The sequence below is a fragment of the Schistocerca gregaria genome, chromosome 8, assembly GCF_023897955.1.
Source record: "Schistocerca gregaria isolate iqSchGreg1 chromosome 8, iqSchGreg1.2, whole genome shotgun sequence".
NCBI lineage: Eukaryota > Metazoa > Arthropoda > Insecta > Orthoptera > Acrididae > Schistocerca > Schistocerca gregaria.
In genome coordinates, this window is record NC_064927.1 from 125,953,990 (window position 1) to 125,979,879 (window position 25,890).

The window sequence follows — 25,890 nt, forward strand, 5'->3', positions numbered from 1 at the left end:
GGAAAAAGCAGATGCCTATAAATATCTAGGATACAGACAAAAAATAGGAATAGATAATACAAATAGTAAAAAAAGAACTAAAAGAAAAATATAGACAAAGACTAACAAACATACTGAAAACAGAAATGACAGCAAGAAACAAGACAAAAGCTATAAATACTTGTGCTACACCATTATTGACCTACTCATTTGGAGTAGTGAAATGGAGTAACACAGACCTAGAAGCACTCAGTACAATTATACGATCACAATGCCACAAATATAGACTACATCACATACATTCAACAACAAAAAGATTCACATTAAGCAGAAAAGGAGGAGGCAGGAGATTTATTGACATAAAAAAACTACATTATGGACAGGTAGACAATTTAAGAAAATTCTTTATAGAACGAGCAGAAATTAGCAAAATACACAAAGCAATCACTCATATAAATACATCGGCTACACCATTGCCATTTCATAACCACTTCTACAACCCTTTAGATCACATAACATCAACAGATACGAAGAAAGTAAATTGGAAAAAGAAAACACTACACGGTAAGCACACATATCATCTAACACAGCCACACATCGATCAAGACGCATCCAACACATGGCTAAGAAAAGGCAATATATACAGTGAGATGGCAGGATTCATGATTGCAATACAGGATCAAACAATAAACACCAGATATTACAGCAAGCATATTATTAAAGATCCCAATACCACAACAGATAAATGTAGACTTTGCAAACAACAAATAGAAACAGTAGACCACATCACAAGTGGATGTACAATTCTAGCAAATACAGAATACCCCAGAAGACATGACAATGTAGTAAAAATAATACATCAACCGCTTGCCATACAACATAAACTAATAAAACAACACGTTCCCACATAAAAGCATGCACCACAAAATGTGCTGTAGAATGATGAATACAAATTATACTGGAACAGAACCATTATAATAGATAAAACACCACCACATAACAAACCTGATATCATTCTCACCAATAAAAAGAGAACCATTATAACAGATAAAACAACACCACATAACAAACCTGACATCATACTCGCCATTAAAAAGAAGAAATTAACAAAAATAATTGAAATATCCATACCCAATACAACAAATATACAGAAGAAAACAGGAGAAAAAAATTGAAGAATACATCCAACTGGCTTAGGAAGTCAAGGACATGTGGAATCAGGATGAAGTTGACATTGTACCAATTATTCTATCAACTACAGGAGTCATATTACACAGTATCCACCAGTACATCAACGCAATATGGCTACATCAAACACATATATACAACTACAGAAATCTGTAATTATGCAAAGTAACATATACCGTACAGTTAAAAGGAAGTCACGCTTGATCAAGGTCCACGTAACTTTCCATTTTTAACCAGACATAACATCTGAGAAAGAAAATAAATAATAATAATAATCATGCAAGTGTCCTTGGTTGTAGTGTGGTTTTGTTTATATATCTTCTCCAGAAAGGGTAAGTAGTTGTTGGCCACCCTCCTATGCTAATCCGTACATGGGCCATCTAGAGGAAACCATAGCCTCTGAAAACCCCAAACCCCTTGTCTGATTCAGGTCCATTGATATCTTCATGATCAGTACCCAGGAGCAAGACATCCTATCCTCATCCGTGTGCAGCTTCAACTCCTTTTCCATAATGTTCCCCTTGTCCTTCCTGCGCACTGATTTCAACCCATTGATGGCTGCATCCCTATCTCTCCCTTCACTGAGCCCACTAACCACTAAGAGTATGTGCATTACGACAGCTGTTACTCCTTCCATACCCAAAATTTGCTCCTATTTTGCCTGGCCAATACGGATGTCACATCTGCACTGTTGATAACTCCCTTGTTCACCATGCTGATGTTCTCACAAAGGCCTTCACAGGCAAGTACCATCCCCAAAACTTAATCCACAGGTTTCCTGTGTCATATCCTCACAAGCAAATAATCATCCTGCCACCCACAAGAACCAGCTGCCTTTTGCCAAGGCTTTTACTATCTACCATCATGTCTGGAAATCGTACATCTTATCTGCAATCCCTTCCACCCCTCCTAAAGTGGATTTCATCGCCCACCAAACCTACCAAATATTCTGGTCCATCCCTATGCTGCTTGCCACTACCAGCTCCTTGATGAGGGGTCATATCTCCAGAGAAGTCCATGTGCAAGACCTGCCTGATTAACCCATCTATCTCGTCCTACTCTAGTCCTGTCAAAAGCTTAGCCTATCCCATTAGAGACAGGGCCTCCTGCAAAAGCGTACATGTCTTATCTACATTGCCATCAGCGCTCTGCAAGAAATCTACTGATGTGTAGCAGCAGGTGCTTCTGGTACCACTAAACGATCCCCCCTTGTTAGTTCCTGGCACGAAAGGTGTGTGGGAAAAATATTGTCGGTAAACATCTGCGTTAGTTCTAATTTCTCGAATTTTCTCAGTGTGCAAGACATGCGCAAGGAAGTAATAGGTTGTCCAATTCTTCCTTGACTGTACTATCTTAGAATTTCAATAGTAAACTGCTCCATGAAGCACAGTGGAATTTGTCAAGTATCCCTGTAATGTTCTCACACTGACTAAATGATCCTGTGATAACACTTGCCAGACTTCATTGGATCTTCTTCCCCTCCCCCTCTGTCCCGCCCTCCACCCCTCTCTCCTTTCCCCCATCTCTCACGCCCTTCACCCTCTCTCTCTTCCTTCCCCCATCTCTCATGCCCTTCCCCCCTCTTTCTCACCTTCCCCCTCCCTCCCCCTCTCTCCCGCTCCCTCCCCCTCTCTCCCGCTCCCTCCCCCTCTCTCCCGCTCACTCCCCCTCTCTCCCGCTCACTCCCCCTCCCCTGCCCTCAGCCGCCCTTACCCACTCCACCTCCCCCACCTGCCCGCTCCCCCTCCCCTGCCCCCACTAAGTATTGACTTATCTTGATTATGTGATGAAGCTCTCTTTGTTCACGTAGCAGTTTTCTAACATGATTCTAACACCTTACTCAGAACATACTTGTCTAAGGCATACTGAATGATGCTTTTGAATTTTTCCACATCTTTGTCCTCAGCATTAATGTTTTAGCATTTGCTTGGTAAGCAAAATTATTTTCCTACCTTTCTGAACATTCCCTGCAATAACCAAAGTCACAGATGCTATCACAGCCCTTGGATCACTGATACCATCCTTCATTTTAACTGATTTGAAAAGTTAAAGTCTGTCTGTCTGCTAGGAGGCCTAAGATTTTCCTTTCACAAATTGGTTGTCTAACTATCTGCTGAAAGTAATGTTTGGACAAGACATTCACAATAATGTCACACGAATCCCTATCTCTAGCACCAGATTTGATCACATGACTTTCTCATTGTATGCTTGGCAAGTCCAAGTCACCCTCTATTAAAGCAGTGTGATCAGGAAACCTATTCATGAAATTTTACAAGGCCTGCTGAAGCACTACTACTGCTACAGTTCCGTAAAGCATCAGATTACTATTTTTGACCCACCTTTGTTGCTTGACTTCACTCACATTCAGCTTCCACCTGTGATGTGCCAGCAGAGCAGAATGTCACATATTTAGCTTTTTTATGTTCTTTCGTAGCTAATTCTTAAGTTAGTAGAACTAGGATGGATAGGACGTCTGCATGCTGTGTGTAGCGCAGAAGAGCTGGCCGCAGTATGCAAAAAGCTGAAGACTGTTTTGGCCATGGTCAGCCATCTTCAAGGTGCTACTTCAGGCTTTAGCATTGCTGAAGAATCTGGTGTATCATATTGGGAAATCTCGGGTATCAGTTGTTTTACCCATGGGCTCTGCTGCTGAGGCACCTTGGCAAGTGCCCAACACGAGGAATTGACCATCATTGCTGAATGTGAATGGCAGGTGGCAACGCATTTTGTATAGCTTGAGACAGTGTATTGATGTGGAGGCTGGCTGGCCTCACCCATTACCATTGTGAGTGGACAGGTGGCTGCTCCTTCAGCAGGATCCAAGCAGACTTAGGTGAGGAGGGGTTCACTAGGTATTGGGAGCTCCAGTGTTAGGCATGCTATAGAGCCTCTCAGGTAAATAGTGTCCAGGGCTGGAAAGAAATCCAGTGTGCACTTGGTATGTCTGCCAGGGAGCCTCATCTGAGATTTGGAGGTGGCCGTGCCTGTTGCTATTGTGCTTGCAGGGTGCAGTCATGTGTAAGTTGTGGCTCACATTGGCACTGATGACGTTTGTTACTTAGACAAGCAGGCAGCTGGCAGACATGATGACTGCTTGGAGGGTGCCAGCAGAGGTTACAATGTGCAGCATTGTTTGCGGAATTGATAGTGTGTCTCAACCATGGCTCCATCAATTCTGTGACCGCTCCAAAGGTCTGGACCTGCATTATGGTGTGGAGAATTCTAAGACTCCCCTTGATAGGCTAGAATGTATGTGGAATGCTCATGGTTTTTTAAAGTTAGGTGGTAGTTTGAGGTCCTTTAATGAATGCTCACTCGTCAGTGCGCTGAGTGTGAAGTCTGTGTGTAAAATAGTAATGACACCTTGACTATCGAAATTCTAACAGTTAATAGTCAAAGTATTAATAACAATGTTCCAGAATTCTGCCCTCCAGGAAGATAACCATGCTCAAATAACTCTTGGAACTGAGAACTGTCTAAAACCTTAAGTAGAAAGTTATTCACAAAGTTATGATACAATTAATAAAGAGTTCTATTCACATGTATGTAAGAATTCCATTTCAAATTCTTGTATTTCTTTTCTTACAAATAGGCACAACATGCTCCAGTGTCAAGATTATGCCAACAGTAGCCACCCTCAGTGAAATAACATTGAGAACACTAACCAGCTGGCAACCTAAAACAAAATAAACTAAACTTTAATGCCCAAACAATTATAAAACACTAACATCAAACCCATACCATGTGTGAGCTAACCTTGAAACTAATTTAAAATTGAAAGAAACTTCAAAATCTTGATAAATTTTCAATAGCACTAGTAAGACGGATGGAAGCTCTAGCAAATCAATGATCGTTTCATGTTTATGAGTGTTCAGCAAAAATCCGATTTACTAAGTACCACAAACATCAGATTAGATTTAGGTAACAATAATTCTCGTGAAAACTGCAAAGGCCCACCAGACTTGAACAGTGGAAGCTCAGTTACATCCATTCATGTTTGATATTTATAATCATACAGCAGAAATCAGATTTATGCAGTAGCACAAATTGGAGATTAGATTTAGATAGTAGGTATTCACTTAACAACTCCAAAGCCCACCAAGTTTAAACACTCTGAGCTAAACATTTAGAAACACTCCAAATTAACACCATTAGTGATCACTTAATATGACTACTCAAGCAGGAGCCAACAAAACATTACTGGCACAGACAAGCCTGATACTTGCATTCTATTAATAAGTATGGGCAGTGCTCAACACAGTCAATCATGCCATGAAGTACATCTCGAATGACCCCACAAGGCTCCTCTCCATCCATCCTGAAGCCAATGTTCAATCAATACAGTGCTGTAGCCTCTGCAAAATAACATATTTTCTGCAGCACAATGGCAAGGCCACCCCAGTTAAGCAGGCTGTGATGTTGACTTCCGTACAATTGCACAGATTTCAGACTGGGTCAAACAAACAGCTGTGGTTGCTTGTCATTACAAAAGGTGCACTACAACCAGTTCAGGTAACTTCATTAGCTCAGCTAATCACATATCCAATTCTACATAGCACTGTCCAAAACATGTATAGCCATGCACGAGTTCTCTGCCGGCTCACTTGACATCCAGACACACTGTGTCAAGATGGTGTGTGAGTGCTCTTCAGACCTCTGTGGCCCCATCCTGCTTGTAAGGAAATCATCACTGCCATTGACCAAAGACTGTCTCAATGTCCCCCACTAAAACCAGAACAACCAGGAGGGGAGCAGAAGTAGCAAATGAGCCACTACACCTTACATTAACATTTGCTTTAATATCAGGCTTTATTTGACTGATGCCACCCCACATTCATTTTAAAATGTTGCACCCAGAAATTGGATGAAGAATCTTTTCAACTACCTTACATGGACCCACAAATGAGGGAGCATCTTCTGTCGAATCCCATCACTGTCTTTGCTTTGAACCCAGAAGTTACACATGTAAACTAAATCTCCCACCTGGAGGTTGCACTCTTGTTGTCCCTGTTGTACCTCCTTGCCTGTCTGTAATGCACTCGAGGATATTATGCCAGGCTTGCTCCACTTGAGCTTAATATCAGAAGGGTCAGATTTCTCTGGCAGGAAATCACCAATCGTCCACAGATTGGAAAGTGGGGAATTAAGAGGATAGCCCAACATCAACGGGACAGGTATAAGCCTATGCGCCCCCATGAAGAGTGATATTAAAGGCATACCCCAACTACCTTACCAAACTAACCCAGCACAATTGACTCTTTGCGTGATATATGATTAAAGCCACCTTTAAATTGCAGTTACTGTGTTCATCGGAAGATGGCTGCAGTTAGTACAGTATGGTTGTAAAATGATTGATAGCATAGACAAAACAAAACTTCTTTAATGATGCTGACAGAAATGTGGGTGAATTCTCAGAAACTAGGGCCATAGGTGGACCAAAACTGGAGAAAATACTGGTGAGGGGGTTAATGGTGGCGCACGCTGTGATTGATGTACTGGTTAAAAGTAATACAAAGTGACTAAAGGTGTCCACAGCCGCAAAGATATATCAATAACTGTCTTTTATACAGGGTAAAAGACCCCATAATTAATAAACAGCTTATCTATGGTTGTGTCCTCCCATGAGGACCTCAATGACCCCTGCTGGGTGGTAGAGTTCGGCTTAGCCATCTCAAACAACTTGCATTGCGCCATCAACTTAACGTCCTGTACCAAACCATTACAGGTAAAAATGTTTAATGCTGTGAAGTGTTTTAGCTAAGTCCAAAATGTGCATAACACAGGAAAGCATGAAAATAGTTAAAAATGGCTGAAACAAGTCTCTTCGGAAGACAAATCTTCAGTTTCTGACCACATCAGGTGCAGTAGCAAAGAACACCATGGGACAGCAGGTATAGTTCCACAGCTTTGCCCTGTTGGTCCTCTCCTAGACTTGGGCCAAATCAGTGTCCTGATAGTGCTGTTCCTTCAAATTGCCAAACAGCGAGGGAACATCTGTTAAAACCACAGCAAACATCTCTTCAACCAAGCCATAGTATACAGCTTCATGATATCCCCCACCTTTGTCCTCCTGGAACATCCTACTCAGTCCTACTCAGCACATCTGCCACCTGATTTTGTGTGTTGTGTGTACATTTGACCATGAATTTAAAGGCACAAATTCAGATGGCACAGTGGACGATCCACCCGATCTTTCGTGGTTTACCCAGCATCAACTCAGCACTTGTTGTCTTGAGCAAAAGACTTATGCTCCAGAGAAAAGTGGAACTTATCAGGTGCAGACTAAAAAACCAGCACTACCAGTTAATGAACAGAGTACTTACATTGTACCTCAGACAAACTGATGATGCATATGTGAGAGGTCTCCACTCACCCTGTTCTCCCTGAAGAAGTATTGCAGTTTCTCCTAAATGGAAAGCATCGGTCTGCACAATAAATTCTCGATTAAAGTCAGGAATCCCCAATAATGGTGCCACTCATAAGAGCTTTCTTCAAGGCCTCGAAGGCCTCCTGCTGGGCCAATGACCAACGGAAACTGTCATTCTTCTTACAGAGCTGACTTAACGGTGGAACTATTAGGGTGAAGTTAGGAATATACATTCTAAAAAATTTTACCATCCTAATGAAACACCCCTCTTTTTTTCTTATCTCTGGGAGGTTTGAAGTTATAAATGACTTGTGTGTTCGAGACTGATCATTGACCACGCCTGCACTCGAGACAGCATGTCCCAAAAATGAAATCTGTCTGTGGACAAGATTCACCTTAGATGGCTTAACTGTGAGTCTGGGCTCCTTAAGCCTGCTTAAAATCAAAGACAAGTGATGCAGGTGTTACTCAAATCGCTTACTATATATGGCATCATCTAAGTAATTATCAATGCAGTAAAACTTGAGGCCCCCCAACATTGAGTAAAGTAGTCATGAAGATAATGCCACCCCAGTAGTGAGGCCAGATGGCACATGATTAAACTTGCATAAGTTGCAATTATTGCAAAATGACACTTCTAGGTTCCTCAGCTAATGACATCTGGTAGTTGCCTAATTGAGATCACTGACACTAAAAAATTTAGCACCCGAAAAACAATTATGTAAATTAGGCATGGGGTCTTATTCAGTACAACTTTCTGATTAAGAGCCCTGTAATCAACAAATGGCTTATATCCTTCTCCCCCATACTTAGGCATCAGGAAAATCGGAGAAGCATAAGCAACACCGATGGTCAAATAACATAATCAACCAACAAATGACCAATAATTTGACGAAGCTTTCATTTTCAGAGTTGGCGATCTATACAGGGTCTGAATCATGGGGATGGAATCAGTTAATCGAATCTGATATTTAATGCGGTTGGTAAACCTTAGCCGGTCAGTAAGGACTTCAGGAAACTGTTGTGAAATATCAGAAACATGCTCTGTCTGAGGATGACTTAGGTGGCTCAAATCAAAGGGCCCCTCTTCTCCACCAACCACATGAGCATCATGCTGCACTTTATGGTGGCAAAATAGAATCTTAACATTTGCAAAAAAACATCAGCAGTCAATATAATTAATAACACAATGGATTCTAAGGAAAGAATCCCACCCTAAACAACTGAAGTAGTAAGTCCTTTAACAATCAAAAAATTAAATGCTCAGGAAAATTTCCCTATTTAAGTTTCACATGACATCAACCCAGGCTAGGGAAGGCATTACCATTAGCAGCTTTTTATTTATTATTGGCACTGGTCGGGCCAGACCATGAAGACAAGGTAAGAGAAATTAGGGCGCTTATGGAGGCATACAGACATTCGTTTTTCTCTTTCTCTTTGCGGATGTAACAGGAAAGGAAATGACTAGTAGTCATATACCATATGCTAGCTTGCGGAGTATGTATGTAGATGTAGGTGTAGATGTAGATTAATACTGTGCATGTTGAGAATGCATGATAACCACACTACATATTATCAAATTTGGTATTGCAGTAAATACGCCTTCAGCTTTGGCATCTAAAGTAGCGTTGTACCAGGTATCCATTCTGAATTCAGAATTTCATTGCTATTCACTTCTAGTTTCAGCTAACTTTCTATTCCTAATATTATCTGGGCATTATTACCTTTAATAAGGGATACTAATTCTGGGGCTTTGGCATGAACACTTCTGCAGTTCACCAATATCATAGGCCTATTAATCTATTCTGTTTCCTGTCAGCAAGGACAAGCATTCTTTAATAATAATGTGGCTAATGTATCTTCAGTTTTAGCAGGCAGTTCATCTCTGATCCTGAGGAGGGTTCTGCTAACCTAAAGAAGATGAAAGAAAAAAATTCATGCCATACGTGCTCTGCTACTCTAGTAGCCATTTCCTGCATGTAGTGCATGCTTGGGCTATTAGGGGGGAATCTTATAATCATCTGTGCAATAGTGGAATGGAAAAAATTGCATCTTATGCCATCGCAGAATCCTCTGAACCTCTGGTTTAGACTGTTCCCTCTGCTCCAAACCAAAAGACCCTTATCAGCTCTGTGTACAACGCTACAAATAGTGAGCTTAGCTTATGTGTCACATGCAGTGGCTAGTTGCCTTCATCAAACTGGGCATCAAGTGAAAGGAACCGAGGATGACCTCTGGACCCAAGTGACAGGCATAATTTGTGCTCTGACATGAGGCAGTGTGTTCGATAGCTGTCAGGAGAGCCTCCTTTGTATCTCAGATGAACGGCACTGAACTTTTACTAGTGTTCTGTGAATGATCTCCTCTACTCTGGTGTAATGTCTACCGTAACTGTTTCACATCTCTGAAGATTCTTTTAAGATGTGCACAATGGAACACGTGAATAAATGAATGGTTGATTGAGAGGTAAGTAAAAACTACGTAAACTGTAAAGTGCTACCTACCACTGATGTAAAAGAACATATGAGCTACAAGGACACAAAAGTAATGGTACAGTTGAGAATAGTTCACTTTCAGAAGGAACCAGATATTTGTCTGGTGTATTTGTGAAATGACATCACAAAGTCCCACTGGAATTGAACTTTGAATCAAAAGAATAGCTACCAAATTCATCTTTACAATATTTCATCATTATAAAAGACTGTAGATTCTGTGACAGTACTGATCCTGGACCAACAGTTGCTGTGAATCTTTGCCTTCATCAAATTTGATTTTAGCTGTTTTGAACCCTTATTTGTTAGCACAACTGTACAAAATAAATTTCTTAAAGCCATTGCTTACAAAACAAATGTTGGCAGCAGTAACAATGATGAAATGGAGACTACCATGAAAACATTGTCTGGAAGAAGTAGCCTTGTTTTGGAATGTACTCATCAACAATTAGGTAATGATTCCTTTATCATGGATGATAGGATATATTAGAGTTTAATGTCCCAGTGACAACATTTGAGATGATGTACAGGCTTTGAGTGTGCAACGGTTCCAATGGAATCCAACTATGATCTACTCAAAGAGTTAAGAAATCGGAGGAGATATAAACCTGGACAATCAGAGAGGGTTGGAAACATTATTCTGTGTGAGTGCCAGTCTGTCACTTTGCTTGGTTCCTAAACTGTCAAGTTATATTTTTTATAATCTACACTTAGATGTGACCTCCTTGGTACATGGCTCACTATGTGATATGTCATCTGATGTGCACTGGCCATGTTGTTGTACATGTGTTCTGAAAGGCTGTCTATGTGTTTCACTTAGTGCTGTCATAGATAAGACAAACAGTTATAGTTGCAAAAAGGAATAATCATAAGCTTTTAGGTTAAGTAGGGGAAGAGGCAGGGGCAATATTTCTGACGAGGCAAATTTGTTGAAATTATATCAGATAACATTGTGGAAATTGTAGAGCCTCATATGTTGTTGCTGTGGGAAATGAATGTCAACTATAAACATCAGCTGGGATTCTACAGTGGAACTAGTCAGTGTCCAAATGAACCAGGGGACAACCAGACTCCTGTGACCACAACATTTTCAATGAACTATGCTACCTTTGTAGATGCAGTGCCATACCTTGGCATGTAACATGGCAACAGCTTTTCTGTGGCAATCAACTAACCAACCACCTAACCACAGTTGGACTGCAGCTGAATGGGAACATATAGTATTCTGCATCGAGTTAAGATTTTTGTTACATAGGGCAGTTGAATAGGGGCATGGTGACTGACAAATGCTGGAGAGAGATGTCTCTGCAGTTGCTGCAGGAAGAACAGAATTGGGTACAGTACTGTTATGATAAAAGGACAATTTTGATACCTTTTACTACCAATTCATACACTATACATACATGGATGATTCAGTTACGAATCTGTCCTCAATAACAACATTCAGTTGTACATGACGGTTATCTCCCCGAGGGAGAGTGGGGTCTTTTATCAAGGTATTGCATTCATATACACAACTAGAAGGCTCACTAAGTAGCTAGAAGAATGTGATCAAAAATATAAAGTACACTTTTGGCTAACAATTCCCAGTTTTGTAATCTGAGAGATTGTAACAGCTGTGAAGATAGCATGGTTACCAAAGCACGTAAAGACCCATCAGCACCCAATTGAGTCATTTTTATCTTGTATAGCAGCTGTCTATTCTGCTTATCGTTATTACTATAGTTAATATAACAGAATTATAATGATGTGATTTGGAAGTGTAGTCCAATATATCTGTGACTCTGTGGCTAAGTAGATTCTTGTAAAAGAATTCATATGAGAAATACATGCATCTGTATTTCTAATTTCAAACAATGGACTAAGATATATATACTTCTTAAGAAATGAATACTTTGCAGAGAGAGAGAATGATCATTAAATATTGTCTTATGTAGTACTAATAAATGTTATATTAACCTGCTGACTTTCATCTTCTTGAAGTAACTGTGCAAGAGGATCTACGATATTATTGTTCAGTTTAGGTTGTTAATAAAATGTGTTGTTATAAATCTAAGATATTACATCTTGTGTAGTGATTTGCCAAACCACTTGCAAGGGGTGTGTGTGTGTGTGTGTGTGTGTGTGTGTGTGTGTGTGTGGACACTATTCAACTTCTTCCAATTTCTTGGAACATGTTTTTAACATGTGTTTGTTTTAGCCAGAACTTGTGGAAAAGCTTGTTGTAGTTGATGTTTCTCCAAGGAGAGTCAGTCCAAGTTTCACCACAGTTAAAAAATACTTAGAGGCTATGCAGCAAATAAAGTTTGGAAAAAGCATGTCAATGTCAGCTGCTCGTAAGCTTATAGAACAGAAATTGTCTCCCATTGTAAAAGTACGTATTTTAGTAAGTGACGGAGACCAAATACGTATTTGATCATCTGCATTTTTTTCAGTTCTTTCACTTTTTATAGGTACCAGCTGTCTGTCAGTTCCTTGCCATGAATGTAACTCAGGCAGAAAATGGTGAGATGAAGTGGAAAGTAAATCTGGATACACTTGTAGACACTTTTGATGAAATTTCTTCATTTCCAGCAACAGACAAAGTTTTTGAAGGTCCAACCTACTTCATAGGTGGAGGTGATTCTGATTATATAAGGTTTGTTACATTTCTTGAAGTTCCTTAAAAATTATTATAATATATCATAGTTTACACAAAGAAGTGAATTTCTTGCCCCTAACGTTTGTGAAAATTACAATACTGTGGAAGCATGGCATAAATGTTAATTTCTGTTTGTGTCCACTGTCTTGTAATATTTTAGTAAAAACATCATCTGTAATGTTAAAACTTTATTTATTCACTATAAATGTGATTTTGGCGTATCATGCCATTTTCAAGTGGTAGTTGCAACAATATAAATTGCATAAAGACCTATTCAACAAGGGAGTCACTAACTCACTCACTTATTCATTCATTCATTCATTTTCTTCTTCTTCTTCTTCTTCTTCTTAGCACCTTCCCATTGGATTGTGGTCTGTTTTTTGGAGCAGTGCATCCATTTATTTCTGTCTAACGCTTCCTGTGGATTTAGGCATCTTGGTCTTAGACATGTGTTTATAGTGCATTGCCACCATAATTTCGGTCTTCCACATTGTCTGTGGCCCTCAACGGAGAGGTGATAGACTGAGCTGATGACTGAAGCAGGTTGTACCCATGTGATGCGTCCATCCTATAGAAGTCCCCATTCTTAGATCTTCTCATTGATTGGAGCCACTCCAGTGAGTTGTCAATCAATGTATTGTTGAGGTGCCTAGTGGTTTCCTCAGCATCAGTATTTCCATGAAATGTAGGGAGCGCCCAGTAAATCTTCATACGACCAACACTTTGTGCTATATAATGAAACTGGCCTCACAGTCACTTGGTATATCTTTGATTTTAGGTGAGTAGACCTCTTCTTATCATAAAAAATGCCAGTGAGGTCTCTGAATTGCATCCAGCTTGCTTTGATTCTTACTCACACATCTTCATTCACTCTGTAGACAAGAACCTAGATACTTACCTTGGTAAGAGGACTTCCATTAATTTGTATATTTCCAGGAAAAGGAATCATTTTGAGGCACTCAGTTTTGTGGATGTTTGAACAGAGGTCAGATCGTTGCTGAAAATCACACTATGTTTTGACCTGAGTTTAAAGCTCCTCCGTGGTATCTGCCACAGACACCACATCATCATACTCTCAAAATACGAGGGTGGTTTGAGAAGTTCTTGGAATGGAATAGAAAATAAAGTACTTGCATGACTGGATTTTTTTTTTATTTTTCAATGTAGTCTCCTTGTAGATTAATGCACTTGGTTCAATGATGTTCCAGTGCTTCGATCCCATCTCAAAAATGAGTTTCCTCCAGGCCTGCAAAATAGTTGTCAACTCCAGTTATCAATTCTTCATTTGCTGTGAATCTTCATCCACCATGAAAAAATTTCAGTTTTAGGAATAGATGGAAGTCTGACAGAGCCATATCAGGCGAATAAGGTGGATGTGGCAACAATTCATACCTTAGTTCATGTAATTTTGCCACGGCGATGGCACATGTGTGCGCACGCATTTTGTTTTGATGGAAGATGACTTTCTTCCTTGCTAAACCTGGCCTCTTTTTTTTGCTTATCTTTTGTTGCAACTTGTCCAGGAGGTTAATGTAGCATTCTCCAGTAATTGTTTCCCCAGTGGGAAGATAATCTACAAACAGAATCCCCTTCGCAACCTGGAACACTGATGCCATGACCTTTTCCACCAAAGGAAATGTCTTTGCTTTCTTTGGAAGCAGAGAGTCTGTGGGATATAATTGTGCGCCCAAGTTTCATCTTTGGCCTCAAACTGGCAAAAAGCTCTTGTTCGTTTCTCTTAAAGCGCGCCAAACATTATTCGGATATGTCCATTCTCACGCGTTTTTGATCCATCGTCAAGAGTTGTGGCACCCATCTTGCAGATAATTTTTTCATTTCTAATTCTTCAGTTAAAATGTGATATACTTTTTCAGAGATGACATCTGGCAAACATGAACAATTTCACGAGCTTTCAATTGGCAATCCTCCATGACCATTTTGTGCACTTTCGCAATGATTTCTGGAGTAGTGACACAACTTGGCCGACTACTGCGCGGATCATCATCTAAGCTGTCCCAACCAAATTTAAATTCATTTATCCACTTGGCAACAATTTAATATGAAGGAGCAGAGTCCCCCTATGTATTCTGGAAATCGACATGATTGTCCTTTGCTTTCATACCTTTCTTTATGAAGTACTTACTCACTGCTCGAATCTCGATAATCCCCCCTCCCATCTTCGCAAATCACTACGCGGGAACAACGAGAGCCAAGTCACTGCCACATCTCTCTTCCAACAGCACTGACGTGGAACATCTTTACAGGCAACAGTCGAATGAATATCGCATGAACAACTCATTGCACTAGCACTGACCTCTCATGGTGTTTTCAAGAACTTTTCAAACCACCCTTGTATTTTACAAAAAAAAAAATTATTTTTTTTAAAAAGTTATAGTGTGAAGGGCATCAAGGCACTGTTCCTTTTTAAGAAGACATTGTCCTTGTGTCATCATTGTTTAAGTATTCTATGTATCTTTTCATGCTTTCCTGACGGATCTGTTGCAAAAACACTTCTCGGGTTTGCCACCGGATCGTATTGTGTAATTTGCACAATATTTCATAGATGCAACTGCTTGACATCATCAGGTGGTGGTATCTGCTGCTGTCACTGCTATAAAGCGTGACTGATGATAATCACATGGTGGCAGCAAAATTTATCATGCTGGGAGCAGGCAATATGCATGTGCGGGAAGACACTTGTAGCCGGAGGAAAGCGGCATTCCTGGTATCCCGTGCTGGAAGCTGCAAAATGGTTCAAATGGCTCTGAGCACTATGGGACTTAACATCTGAGGTCATAAGTCCCTTAGAACTTAGAACTACTTAAGCCTAACTAACCTAAGGACATCACACACAACCACGCCCGCGGCAGGATTCGAACCTGCGACCATAGCAGTCACACGGTTCCGGACTGAAGCGCCTAGAACCGCACGGCCACTGCAGCCAGCTGGGAGCTGCAGAAGGGCCATCTGCATGTGCGCCATGGGCAATGACGACGCTGCCAGACACTCCCACGGTTAAAGGCTGAACTACATCTCAGTAGTGCACTGCGTCACATGATGGATTGGAAGTTCTTGTTTTTCCTGTTTTTATTTGATGGCAGCCAGTGCTGTATTCCAGGCGGCACTTAGTTGAAAACCTGCATCCCTGTTGATAAAATTGTCCGCCATACAGATATTAATGGCCTCCTTAACAACACAGTCCCAGAAAGATGACGCTGGGGATAAAATTTCTGTCTGTAAATCATATGATGTCCCATGTCCAGGCAATGCTCCGCTACCACTGATTTATCAGGTTTCCCCAGGCATGTATGATAATGGTGTTTGAAGCAATATTCTCGCACAGTTTGGCATGTCTGGCCAATATAAGATTTCCCACATTAGCATGGGATTTTATATATGCAAAGTTTTCTAAGGTCAAGGTCATCTTTGACTGAGCGTAATAAATTTCTCAATTTTTGCTGGTGGCTGAAAAACACACTTGATGTCATGCTTTTTGAGGATTCTTTCTGTTGTGGAAGACATGCTGCCAAAATAGGGCAAGAATGCTGTTGCAGTGGGTGCCTCCACATCTTTATTTACATCCCTCCTTAGAGTTTGCTTAGAATGGAATGCATAGCGTATCTACTTATCGGAGTAGCCATTGTGCTGGAATACCATTCTCAGGTGTTGTAGCTCACCAGATAGACTGTCAGCATCTAAGACTACACGTGCCCCATGCTCCAAAGAGCGTAGGACACTACTGTGTTGGGCAGGACGGTGACAGCTTATGGCCTGCACATACAGCTCTGTATGAGTTGATTTTCAATAGATGCTGCGTCCCAGTGTACCATCAGCTTTTCTTCTAAGATGTCCAGGAATGGAAAGATGCCATCCTTTCCCACTTCCATTGTGAACTGTATATTGGGATGGAGCAAGTTCAGATGCCGGAGAAACAAATGTAATGTCTCTATTCAGTGGGGCAACTCACAAAAGTATCATCCACATATTGCCAGAAGCAGGAAGGTTTGAGACTTGCTGACAGCAATGCTTTTTCCCTCAGTCTTCCATAAAATAGTTGGCCACTATGGGAGACACAGGACTTCCCATGGTGACACCATCCACTTGTACAAAATACCGGTCACTGAATAGGAAATAAGATGAGGTAGGCCCATATTTAAATAGTGCCACAATGTCTTTCTCAAACTGGCTGCTGAGAAGTCCTAATGAGTCCTGCAGAGGTACTTTCGTAAACAAAGATATAACACCAAAACTATGTATCATTTATATAAAAGAGCATAACACTTCACAAAAATGAGAACTTATCAATTTGGGTGTCAGTGCCTGAATTCTCTTTGTCTTCTAAACACATTATGTAGTGAATTATTTGCTGTCAAATCCATGTCATCTGTGCATATAATTTAGACTGTGTTCCAACAGGTGTGACATTTGAAAATTAAGATGTTACAAATGTGCTGTGTGCTACCACCAAAGATCCTATCGCTAGTGTCATCTTTTCCACGTTATATTGAACATTACCTAACTACAGTTTACAATTTCTTTGAATCTGCCATATTTCAGATAGGGAAGAAGGGAAAAGATCTACTCCAAAGGACGACATTTTCCAAAATACTTCACAATAATTTCACTCATTTTTATGTGCCGGTTGACTGCTGAACTCTCTACTGTATGGTGAGTGATACCTTTACTCATCAATTCAGCAGGCAGAAAAAGAAAAAAGTCAAGGAAAAATTGGAGTGTTCTTTGCCTTTCAGCTATGGCAGGTGGTTAAAAACCCATGAGATTTCATTGTCAGATGGTAGGTAACTTAAGTGTTTTTGATAGCTTCATCCTTATACAGCCATATCACCAGCTGTGATGTCACTAGTGCTCAGTCCATTGGAAGATACAACATTCATCTCTTATATCCATCATACCATGTACTTCAACCTTGTAATGGCCAGATCCTGCACTACTAAGTTCCAGGCAGCACCTTGTATTAAGAGCATTTTCCAATATTTTAATTTCTATCATTTATTTTACTATGCTTTCTCAAAAATCATTTCTCCTCATAAAGACAGAGGTATATTCAAGTACAGTATGACTATAATTAAACTTTTGCTACTTGAGCTAGTATAGATGGAAAACTATACGGGTAGTATAGATGGAAAACTATATGGGTACCCAACATTATAAAAATGATGTTCAGTCTGTGTTCTGCAGGATTTGCAGCGTTAGTGGTCATGATATGCCACTAGGTGCCGGTACTGGTATAATGATGTAGGGTTAAAACAAAGGCATCAGCATCATTACAGTTGCAGTCAGTCAACGTGGGTCTGCAAAAGGTGAGCAGGGCTTTACTCATATAGCTGTTTTATCAAAATAACAACATCAGTACTGCTGCTCTTTTGAGAGTATCAGTACATTAGAGGGATACGGAGAAGTCCTCTTTCTACACTGTGACTGAAGACCATAATTCAAAAGTTTCAATTTGGTGATTTGGCAATTGCTCCTGCCATTGCTGAGAATGCTGGATGCAGTGTATGATCTTCAAGCAGTGCACAAGCCGTGTCACAACAGCCGAGCATTCTTTCTGGCAGCAGTAGAGCAATCTCTGTTGCATTTTCAGGCTATTGGGGATTCAGTGGTCATCACTTTGAGCAACCTGGAATATAAACATGGTATGCAACTAAAAAATGTTGCCTTCCCTTATCCCCCCCCCCCCCCCCCCCCCCCCCCCCCCCCGTGGCCCCACCATGGGAAGAATGTCAGGCTAAGGATGGCAGTGGATCTTATTGTTCGAGAGCTGATAGGGAATCTTTCATGAGGAAACCTCAGTATGGTCCAGGGTATCATATTTCACAGGGACCTTCTGTTGAGTCTGACAATGAGTGCAAATTTAGAGTGATGAGGTGTACATTTTGTCCTGCATGTCCGCCGGGGTCCGAGGGATAATGAAATGATAGTTAAATCAATGTCCTACCCCATCGACAGTCGTTGATACACATCAACGGGGACAGTTTCAAAATGTGTGCCCGACCGGGGCTCAAACCCGGATTCTCCTGCTTACATGGCAGACACTCGATCCATCTGAGCCACCGAGGGCGCACAGGATAGTGCGACTCCTGGTATTTATCCCTTGCACACTCCCCGTGAGCCCCACATTCCTAACTTAATGTCCACACACTACATTCATAGTGCCCCTGCCCACTACACTCATTACTCACAGCAGACAATCTTACCGAATCCCGTAAGAGTTTGGGCAATGCGTGCACATCCAGCACAGGAGGAGGAGGTCAGTGGCCAGTTAGCCTTACTACATGAAGATGGTATCTGTTCTTTCAGACATATCCAAAAGAACAGATACCATCTTTATAGAGGGATAATAAGGTTGCCACATGTGCCTTTATCTTGGCCTTCGTGAGTGATACGTTGCCTGAGAGAGTCAAGGTGATGGTCTACCGCTGTGATGTAAAGCCCTATATCACTCCCCCGATGCGGTGCTTTAAGTGCAGGAAGTTCGGCCATACGTCTTCCCGCTGTACTTCCAGCATCACATGTCAAGATTGCAGACGCCCATCACATCCCAATACTCCATGTGCCCTGCCTCCCATCTGTGTCAGCAGCAGAGAGCACCATTTGCCTTGCTCGCCAGACTACAGGATTCTCCAGAAAGCAAGGAAAATCTTGGAGTACAAGACCCTGGACTGACTGACCCACACTGAGGCTAAGAGAAAATTTGAATGCCTGCATCCTGTGCATATGACATCGTCCTACGCCACCACTACAACAATTTTGGCATAATCAGCTCCACAGCTCCACCAACCCAGTCACCTCTCACAGCCAGAAGACTACACCTGCCCCTTTGATGGTAGGGTGCATTTCCCTCCCTGTTGCTCCTGCACCACCTACTTCGGGAGCACAACATCCCCCCCCCCCCCCCCCAAACCATCGGGGATGTCTGTCCTCACTTCTAAACCGGAGAAGTGTAAGTCTTCTTCGGCTTCTCTCACTAGGAAGCGCTCCACATCCGCCGATGGCTGAAGAGCTCAATAGCTGTTGGTCATAGGCTTCATGCTCATCCTCAGTCCTGGAGACTGAGCCAGTGAAGTCCGTCCAGCCAGTGAAACCCAAGGAGCAACAAGAACAATCCAAAAAGAAAACCCCTAAGATCAAGCAAATTGCGGTGGCACCCACACCACTGCTACCTACAACCTCTGTGTCTGAGGATGGGGTGGAGATTTTGGGGCTCGCTGAGAACCTAGATCTCGCCAGACCCTCGGACACAATGGTTGTAGACTGCTCAGGCAATAAGTTGGTGTCAGCAGGTGACCCTGAGGTGTAAACAGCCTCATTGAATGTTCCATGCCTTCTCAGTCTCACAATGATGTCATCCTCCAGTGGAATTGCCGTGATTTTTTCCACTTACTGGCTGAGCTATGGCAACTGTTAAGCTTTGCACCTGCTATGTTCATTGCCCTCCAGGAAACCTGGTTCCCAGCAATGCAGACCCCTGCCCTCTGTGGCAATAAGGGACATTACAGGAACAGTAGTAACAATAATCGAGTGTCAGGTGGACTTTGCGTTTATGTCCTAAACTCAGTCTGTAGTGAACATGTGCCCCTTCAAACCCCTCTTGAAGCTGTGGCTGTCAGAATAAGGATGATACGGGGAAATAACTGTCTGCAATGTAAATCTTCCTCCAGATGGTGCAGTAGCCCTGAATGTTCTGCACTGATTGATCAACTCCCTAAACCTTTCCTACTTCTGGGAGATTTTAATGACCATAACCATTAGTGGGGTGGTACCATGCTTACTGGCCGAGGCAGATATGTCAAAACTTTACTGTCGCAATTTGACCTCTGCCTCTTAAATACTGAGGCCACCACACATTTCAGTGTGGCTCGTGGTAGCTACTCAGTCATTGATTTATCGCTTTGCAGCCCAGGAATTTGCCCATCTGTCCACTGGAGAGCACATGACGACCTGCGTGGTAGTGATCACTTCCCCACCTTCCTGTCACTGCCCCAGCGTGAGACCATGTACGCCTGCCCAGATGGTCTTTAAACAAGACAGACTGGAAAACTTTCACCTCTGCTTTCACTGTTTAATCTCCCCCACACGGTAACACTGATGTGGTGGTTGAGCAGGTGACTACAACAATTGTTTCTGCAGCAGAAAATGTGATCCCTCGCTCTTTAGGGTGCCCTAGGTGTGAGGCAGTCCCTCGGTGGTCACCAGAAGTCACTGATGCAATTAAGGAGCATCGACAAGCTCTGCGGCGGTATAAGTGGCTCCCTTCCCTGGAGCATCTCATAGCCTTTAAATGGCTCTGTGCCTGTGTTCGCCAACTTATCAAACAATGGAAGCAGGAGTGTTGGGAGAGACAGGTCTCGAGCATTGGGAGCCGTACGTCACCTTCCCAAATCTGGGCAAAGATTAAACATCTTCGACAGGTGTTCCCGGTCCCCCCAGGGGGTCCACAACTCTTTTGTGGATACGTGCGTAGCGAGCACGGCACCCCGAGCTAATGTGGCCTTCCTTCCTTTCCGGGCTGCATACATTCCCTTTCCGCATACTTCCCCATCCCCCTTCTTCGCGCCCCCCCCCCCCCCCCCCTCACCACCACTTCTTTCCTTCCTTTTCTCCCACTCTGGGAGTATGTTTTGCACCTACGTCCGGAGACGGACGCTCGAAACTGTAACAAATTCTTTGCTTTCTCTGCTTGCAAGTCTTCGTCCTTCCTTTGTCCTTCTCTTTTCCTTATCTCTTCTCTTTGTCATTTTCTCCGCTGCGGCATTTGAGACTTCCCTTCCTTTCCCTTTGTTTTTTCCCTTTCTCTTTTTTCCACCCTGTGCATGTCTGAAGGCCGACCCACGCATTTCCATGCATAGCTGGTGACTGGGTAAAGTGTAATTCCCCGCCCCAGGTAGACAGGTAGGACACTTATGAACCCCCTGGTAACGGCCAGGCCCAGGGAGGGGTGATTACCCGAGCTGATACCTTCCGAAAGTGCCGATTGGTCCCTCCGTTCGTTTGTCGGGACGTGTGACATGAGGTGTGAACAATCACCTAAGGCGGGAGTGCCCTCAGAGAGGGCCCCCACAAGGAAGGAGCACACCATCGGAGACACCGGTAATCATGGGGGATACTTTTGCAATGGTTTCCTCTTCTTCTTCTACGTCTGCTCACAAGCGTAAGTTCAATGAGTCTCAGCCATAGAATGTCCTTCCATCGTTGCCACAGTTCCTTGTTGTTTCTCGGTCTGACGAAGGGCACGACTTCTCCACGGTCAACCCTTTCTTTATTCAGAAAGATGTCAACGCAATTGCAGGTCCTGTAAAGTCTTGTTCCAGATTACGAAATGGCACCTTGCTGTTAGAAACAGTTAGTGCCCTCCAGTCACAAAAATTGCTGTGTTCTTCACTGCTACACACCTTCCCTGTCCAGGTGGAACTGCACTGCACTTTAAATTCCTCATGTGGAGTCGTTTATACACGCTCCCTCGACGGATTGTCCGACAAGGAAATTCAACACTACCTGTCTGACTAGGGTGTAACGGCTGTTCGTAAAGTCATGAAAAAGGTTGACACAAACATCATTTCAACCCGTCTTCTTGACATTTGACAAAGTTCAACTCTCATCGAAAATCAAAGCAAGCTATGAGATAATTTCCGTTCGCCCATACATCCCAAAACCCTACGCGTTGCTATCGGTGTCAGCGGTTCAATCACACCAGCCAGTCCTGTCCCAATCTGGCCAAATGTGTTACGTGTGGCAAGTATGCCCATGAGGGTGCTCGTCCACCTCCATCCCCTTGTTGCATCAACTGTATGGGTGACCACGCTGCTTCCTCTCGAGATTGCCCCATTTTTGAAGACGAAAAGCTCATTCAGGAAATCAGAGTGAAGGAAAAGGTGTCGATCTTTGCTGCTCGAAAATTATTCGCCAGTCAAAAACCCACCGTGCCTCAGACAGGAAAATGCAGCACTGTCCTTGCATCTCCTCCACCAACAAAGGAGGCGGCCACACAGACTTGTGATCTCACCTTTAGTGCCATGGTCATCAGATCAGCCAGCGCAAAGATCGCCCGTTCAACCTCCCCACTTTCCCCTGCTCACTCTATGGCTCACCCTTCTTCGCGTTCTGCTAAATATTGAGCCCAAAAGTCAGACACCAAGACTTCGAAAAAAAGGTATACTCGTGAAGATTTTTTACATACCCCAACTTCACAACCATCAGTTCCTCCTTCATCTAAACATCATGTTTCCAAAAAGGCTAATAAGAAACCCAGTTCCTCTCCTTCTCCGCCAAGGCGTGTCTAATCTACAGCACCACCTGGCGGTAATCACCCTCGGTCGTCTTCTGTGTCGCCGAGGCGCACTGCTGGCGGCCAATCAACCGGCCGATCACTGGTGGCAGGAGCTGCTCCTGAACAGCCTATGGACCAGGATTTTCTGCCTTCAGCTGAATGCCATTCCATGCTGTTGGTTGCAAGATCTGAGCAGTCGTTGAGTTGACGGCAACCTTGGTCACATTCCTCTATTTTCTGTTCACCCTATGTCCATTATCCACTGGAATATCTGTGGCATTCGAGCCAATCGGGATGAATTGTCGATCCTCTTACGATCCTACTCACCGGTCATCTTCTGTCTTCAGGAAACAAAGCTGCGTCCACATGACCGCTTTGTTCTCCCCCATTTTCAGTCTGTCCGATTTTATCTCCCCTCTGTTGAAGGCACTCCAGCACATGGAGTACTCATGATTCTTCTCCATAATACCCTCCATTATCACCCAATCCCCTTAAACACTTCCTTCCAAGCTGTCACTGTCCGTATTTCCCTTTCTGGATACACCTTTTCTCTTTGTACTGTATACATTCCATCGTCCACATCAATGGTACGAGCTGATCTCCTTCATCTTATTGGTCAGCTTCCACCCCCCTATTTGCTGGTTGGGGTTTTCAATGCCCACCACCCACTTTGGGGATCTCCACATCCTTCTCCGCGTGGCTCACTATTCCTAGACGTCTTCCACCAAACGGATCTAGTTTGCCTCAACACTGGGGACTCTACATTTTTCTGCCTCCACTCCAAATTTCTCTCATTTGGACCTTTCGGTCGGTAGTGTTCAGCTAGCTCGGCGCTTCGAATGGTTCGCCGTTGATGACACACACTCGAGTGACCACTTTCCATGTGTCCTTAGACTGCAGCCTCAACAGTCATATATGCACCTGCGACGCTGGAAGTTTGCCCAGGCTGATTGGACACTTTTTTCGTTTCTAGCGACATTCGATGACCGTCACTTTTCTAGCATCGAGGATGAGGTCACACATATTACAGACGTTATTCTTACAGCTGCGGAACGTTCAATACCACGCACCTTCGAATTTCCCTGGCGGCCCCCAATTCCTTTGGTGGAACGAGGCATGCCGTGACGCAATAAGTGAGCGATGACGTGCTCTTAGCATTTTCCACCACCATCCTACTTTGGCCAACTGTATCCGCTATAAGCAGTTCTGTGCGCGATGCCGTCGCGTCATCCGTGATAGCAAGAAGGCAAGCTGGAAATTCTTCACTAGCTCATTTTACACCTTCACTCCCTCCTTGGAAGTTTGGAGTCAGATTCGACAGTTACCTGGCATGCCTAGTTTCTCCCCAGTCTCTGGGCTCACTGTCACGCATGATATGTTAGTGGGCCCCGTCGCAATTTCTAACTCATTGGGTCAACACTTTGCTGAGATTTCGAGCTCTTCAAATTACCCACCAGCATTTCTCCCGAAGAAACATGCAGCGGAAGTGCAACCTCTTGCTTTCTCCTCTCAAAATCGCAAAAGCTATAATACTGTTTTCTCCATGCGGTAACTCCAACATGCACTCTCCTCTTCTCGATCCTCTGCCCCAGGACCGGATGGTATCCACATCCAAATGTTGCTGCATTTATCATACCCTAGTCTGCATTACCTCATACGCCTTTATATTCGAATTTGGACCGACAGTACTTTTCCCAGATGATGGCGGGAAGCTATCGTCATTCCTGTTCCGAAACCTGGAAAGGACAAACATCTCCCCTCTAGCTATCGCCCCATTTCTCTCACCAGTAGTGTATGTAAGGTTTCGGAGCGTATGGTTAATTGCCGTTTAGTTTGGTAGCTGGAGTCCCGCAGTCTTTTAACACGTTCCCAATGCGGTTTCTAAAAGCATCATTCTGCAGTTGACCATCTTGTTGCTCCTTCCACTTATATCATGAACAATTTTCTCCGGAAACGCCAAACAGTAGCAATATTTTTTGATCTAGAGAGAGCATAGGATACCTGTTGAAGGACAGGCATCCTCTGCACACTGTTCTCTTGGGGCTTTCGAGGTCGGCTGCCACTATTTCTACGCGAATTTATGGCAGAGCGCACATTTAGAGTGCGGGTGAACACTACTCTCTCCCGTAATTTCTCCCAAGAAAACGAGGTACCCCAGGGCTTCGTGCTAAGTGTTGTGCTGTTTGCCATTGCCATAAATCCAATTATGGACTGTCTCCTTTCCGATGTGCCAGGCTCCATTTTTGTGGACAATTTTGGGATCTACTACAGCTCTCAACGGACCAGCCTTCTTGAACGATGTCTTGAACGCTGTCTCGATCGCCTCCACTCTTGGAGCATCGAAACAGGCTTCCTCTTTTCTCCCAGTAAGACTGTTTGTGCTAATTTTTGGCGTCGTACGGAGTTTCTTCCACCTTCCTTACATCTAAGACCTGTCAACCTTCCATTTTCAGACGTCGCTAAATTCTTGGGTCTTATATTTGACAGAAAACTGTGCTGGTCCTCCCACGTTTCCTATCTTTCGGCTCGCTGTCTGCGATCCCTCAACTCCCTCCGTGTTCTGAATGGTACCTCCTGGAGAGCAGACTGAGTGGTCCTTCTCCGCCTCTATCGCGTCTTAGTGTGTTCGAAATTGGACTATGGAAGCACAGTTTACTTCTCTGCTTGGCCATCTATTCTTCGGCGTCTCGACTCTATCCACCACCGTGGATTACATTTAGTGTCTGGAGATTTTTACACCAGCCCTGTGGAAAGCCTTTATGCTGAGACTGCTGAACCTCCGCTGTCCAATCGGCGAGCAGTCCTACTGAGTCGTTACGCTAGCCATCTGTCTTCCATGCCTGCTAATCCGGCCCCTGACATTTTTTTCGACGCCTCCTTGGATGTAGGGTACACAGGCCGCCCTTCCTCCCTACTACCACCTGGAGTCCACTTC

At 43.1% G+C, this 25,890-nt stretch overlaps 1 protein-coding gene across 3 annotated transcripts in view; it reads left to right on the forward strand.

Moving 5' to 3' along the window:
• The window catches only part of LOC126284155 (protein ABHD11-like), a 70,540-nt gene that overhangs the window by 8,892 nt on the left and 35,758 nt on the right, over positions 1-25,890 (forward strand). For 2 of the 3 annotated variants that reach the window (XR_007551443.1, XM_049982878.1), the window contains exons 4-5: positions 12,227-12,400; positions 12,480-12,664. Coding sequence is in view for 2 of the 3 variants with exons in the window: in XM_049982878.1 (XP_049838835.1) it covers positions 12,227-12,400; positions 12,480-12,664 (359 nt within the window). In the remaining variant the exon portion in view is untranslated. The remainder of the gene's footprint in view (positions 1-12,226; positions 12,401-12,479; positions 12,665-25,890) is intronic. The other variant, XM_049982879.1, reaches the window with a different exon arrangement.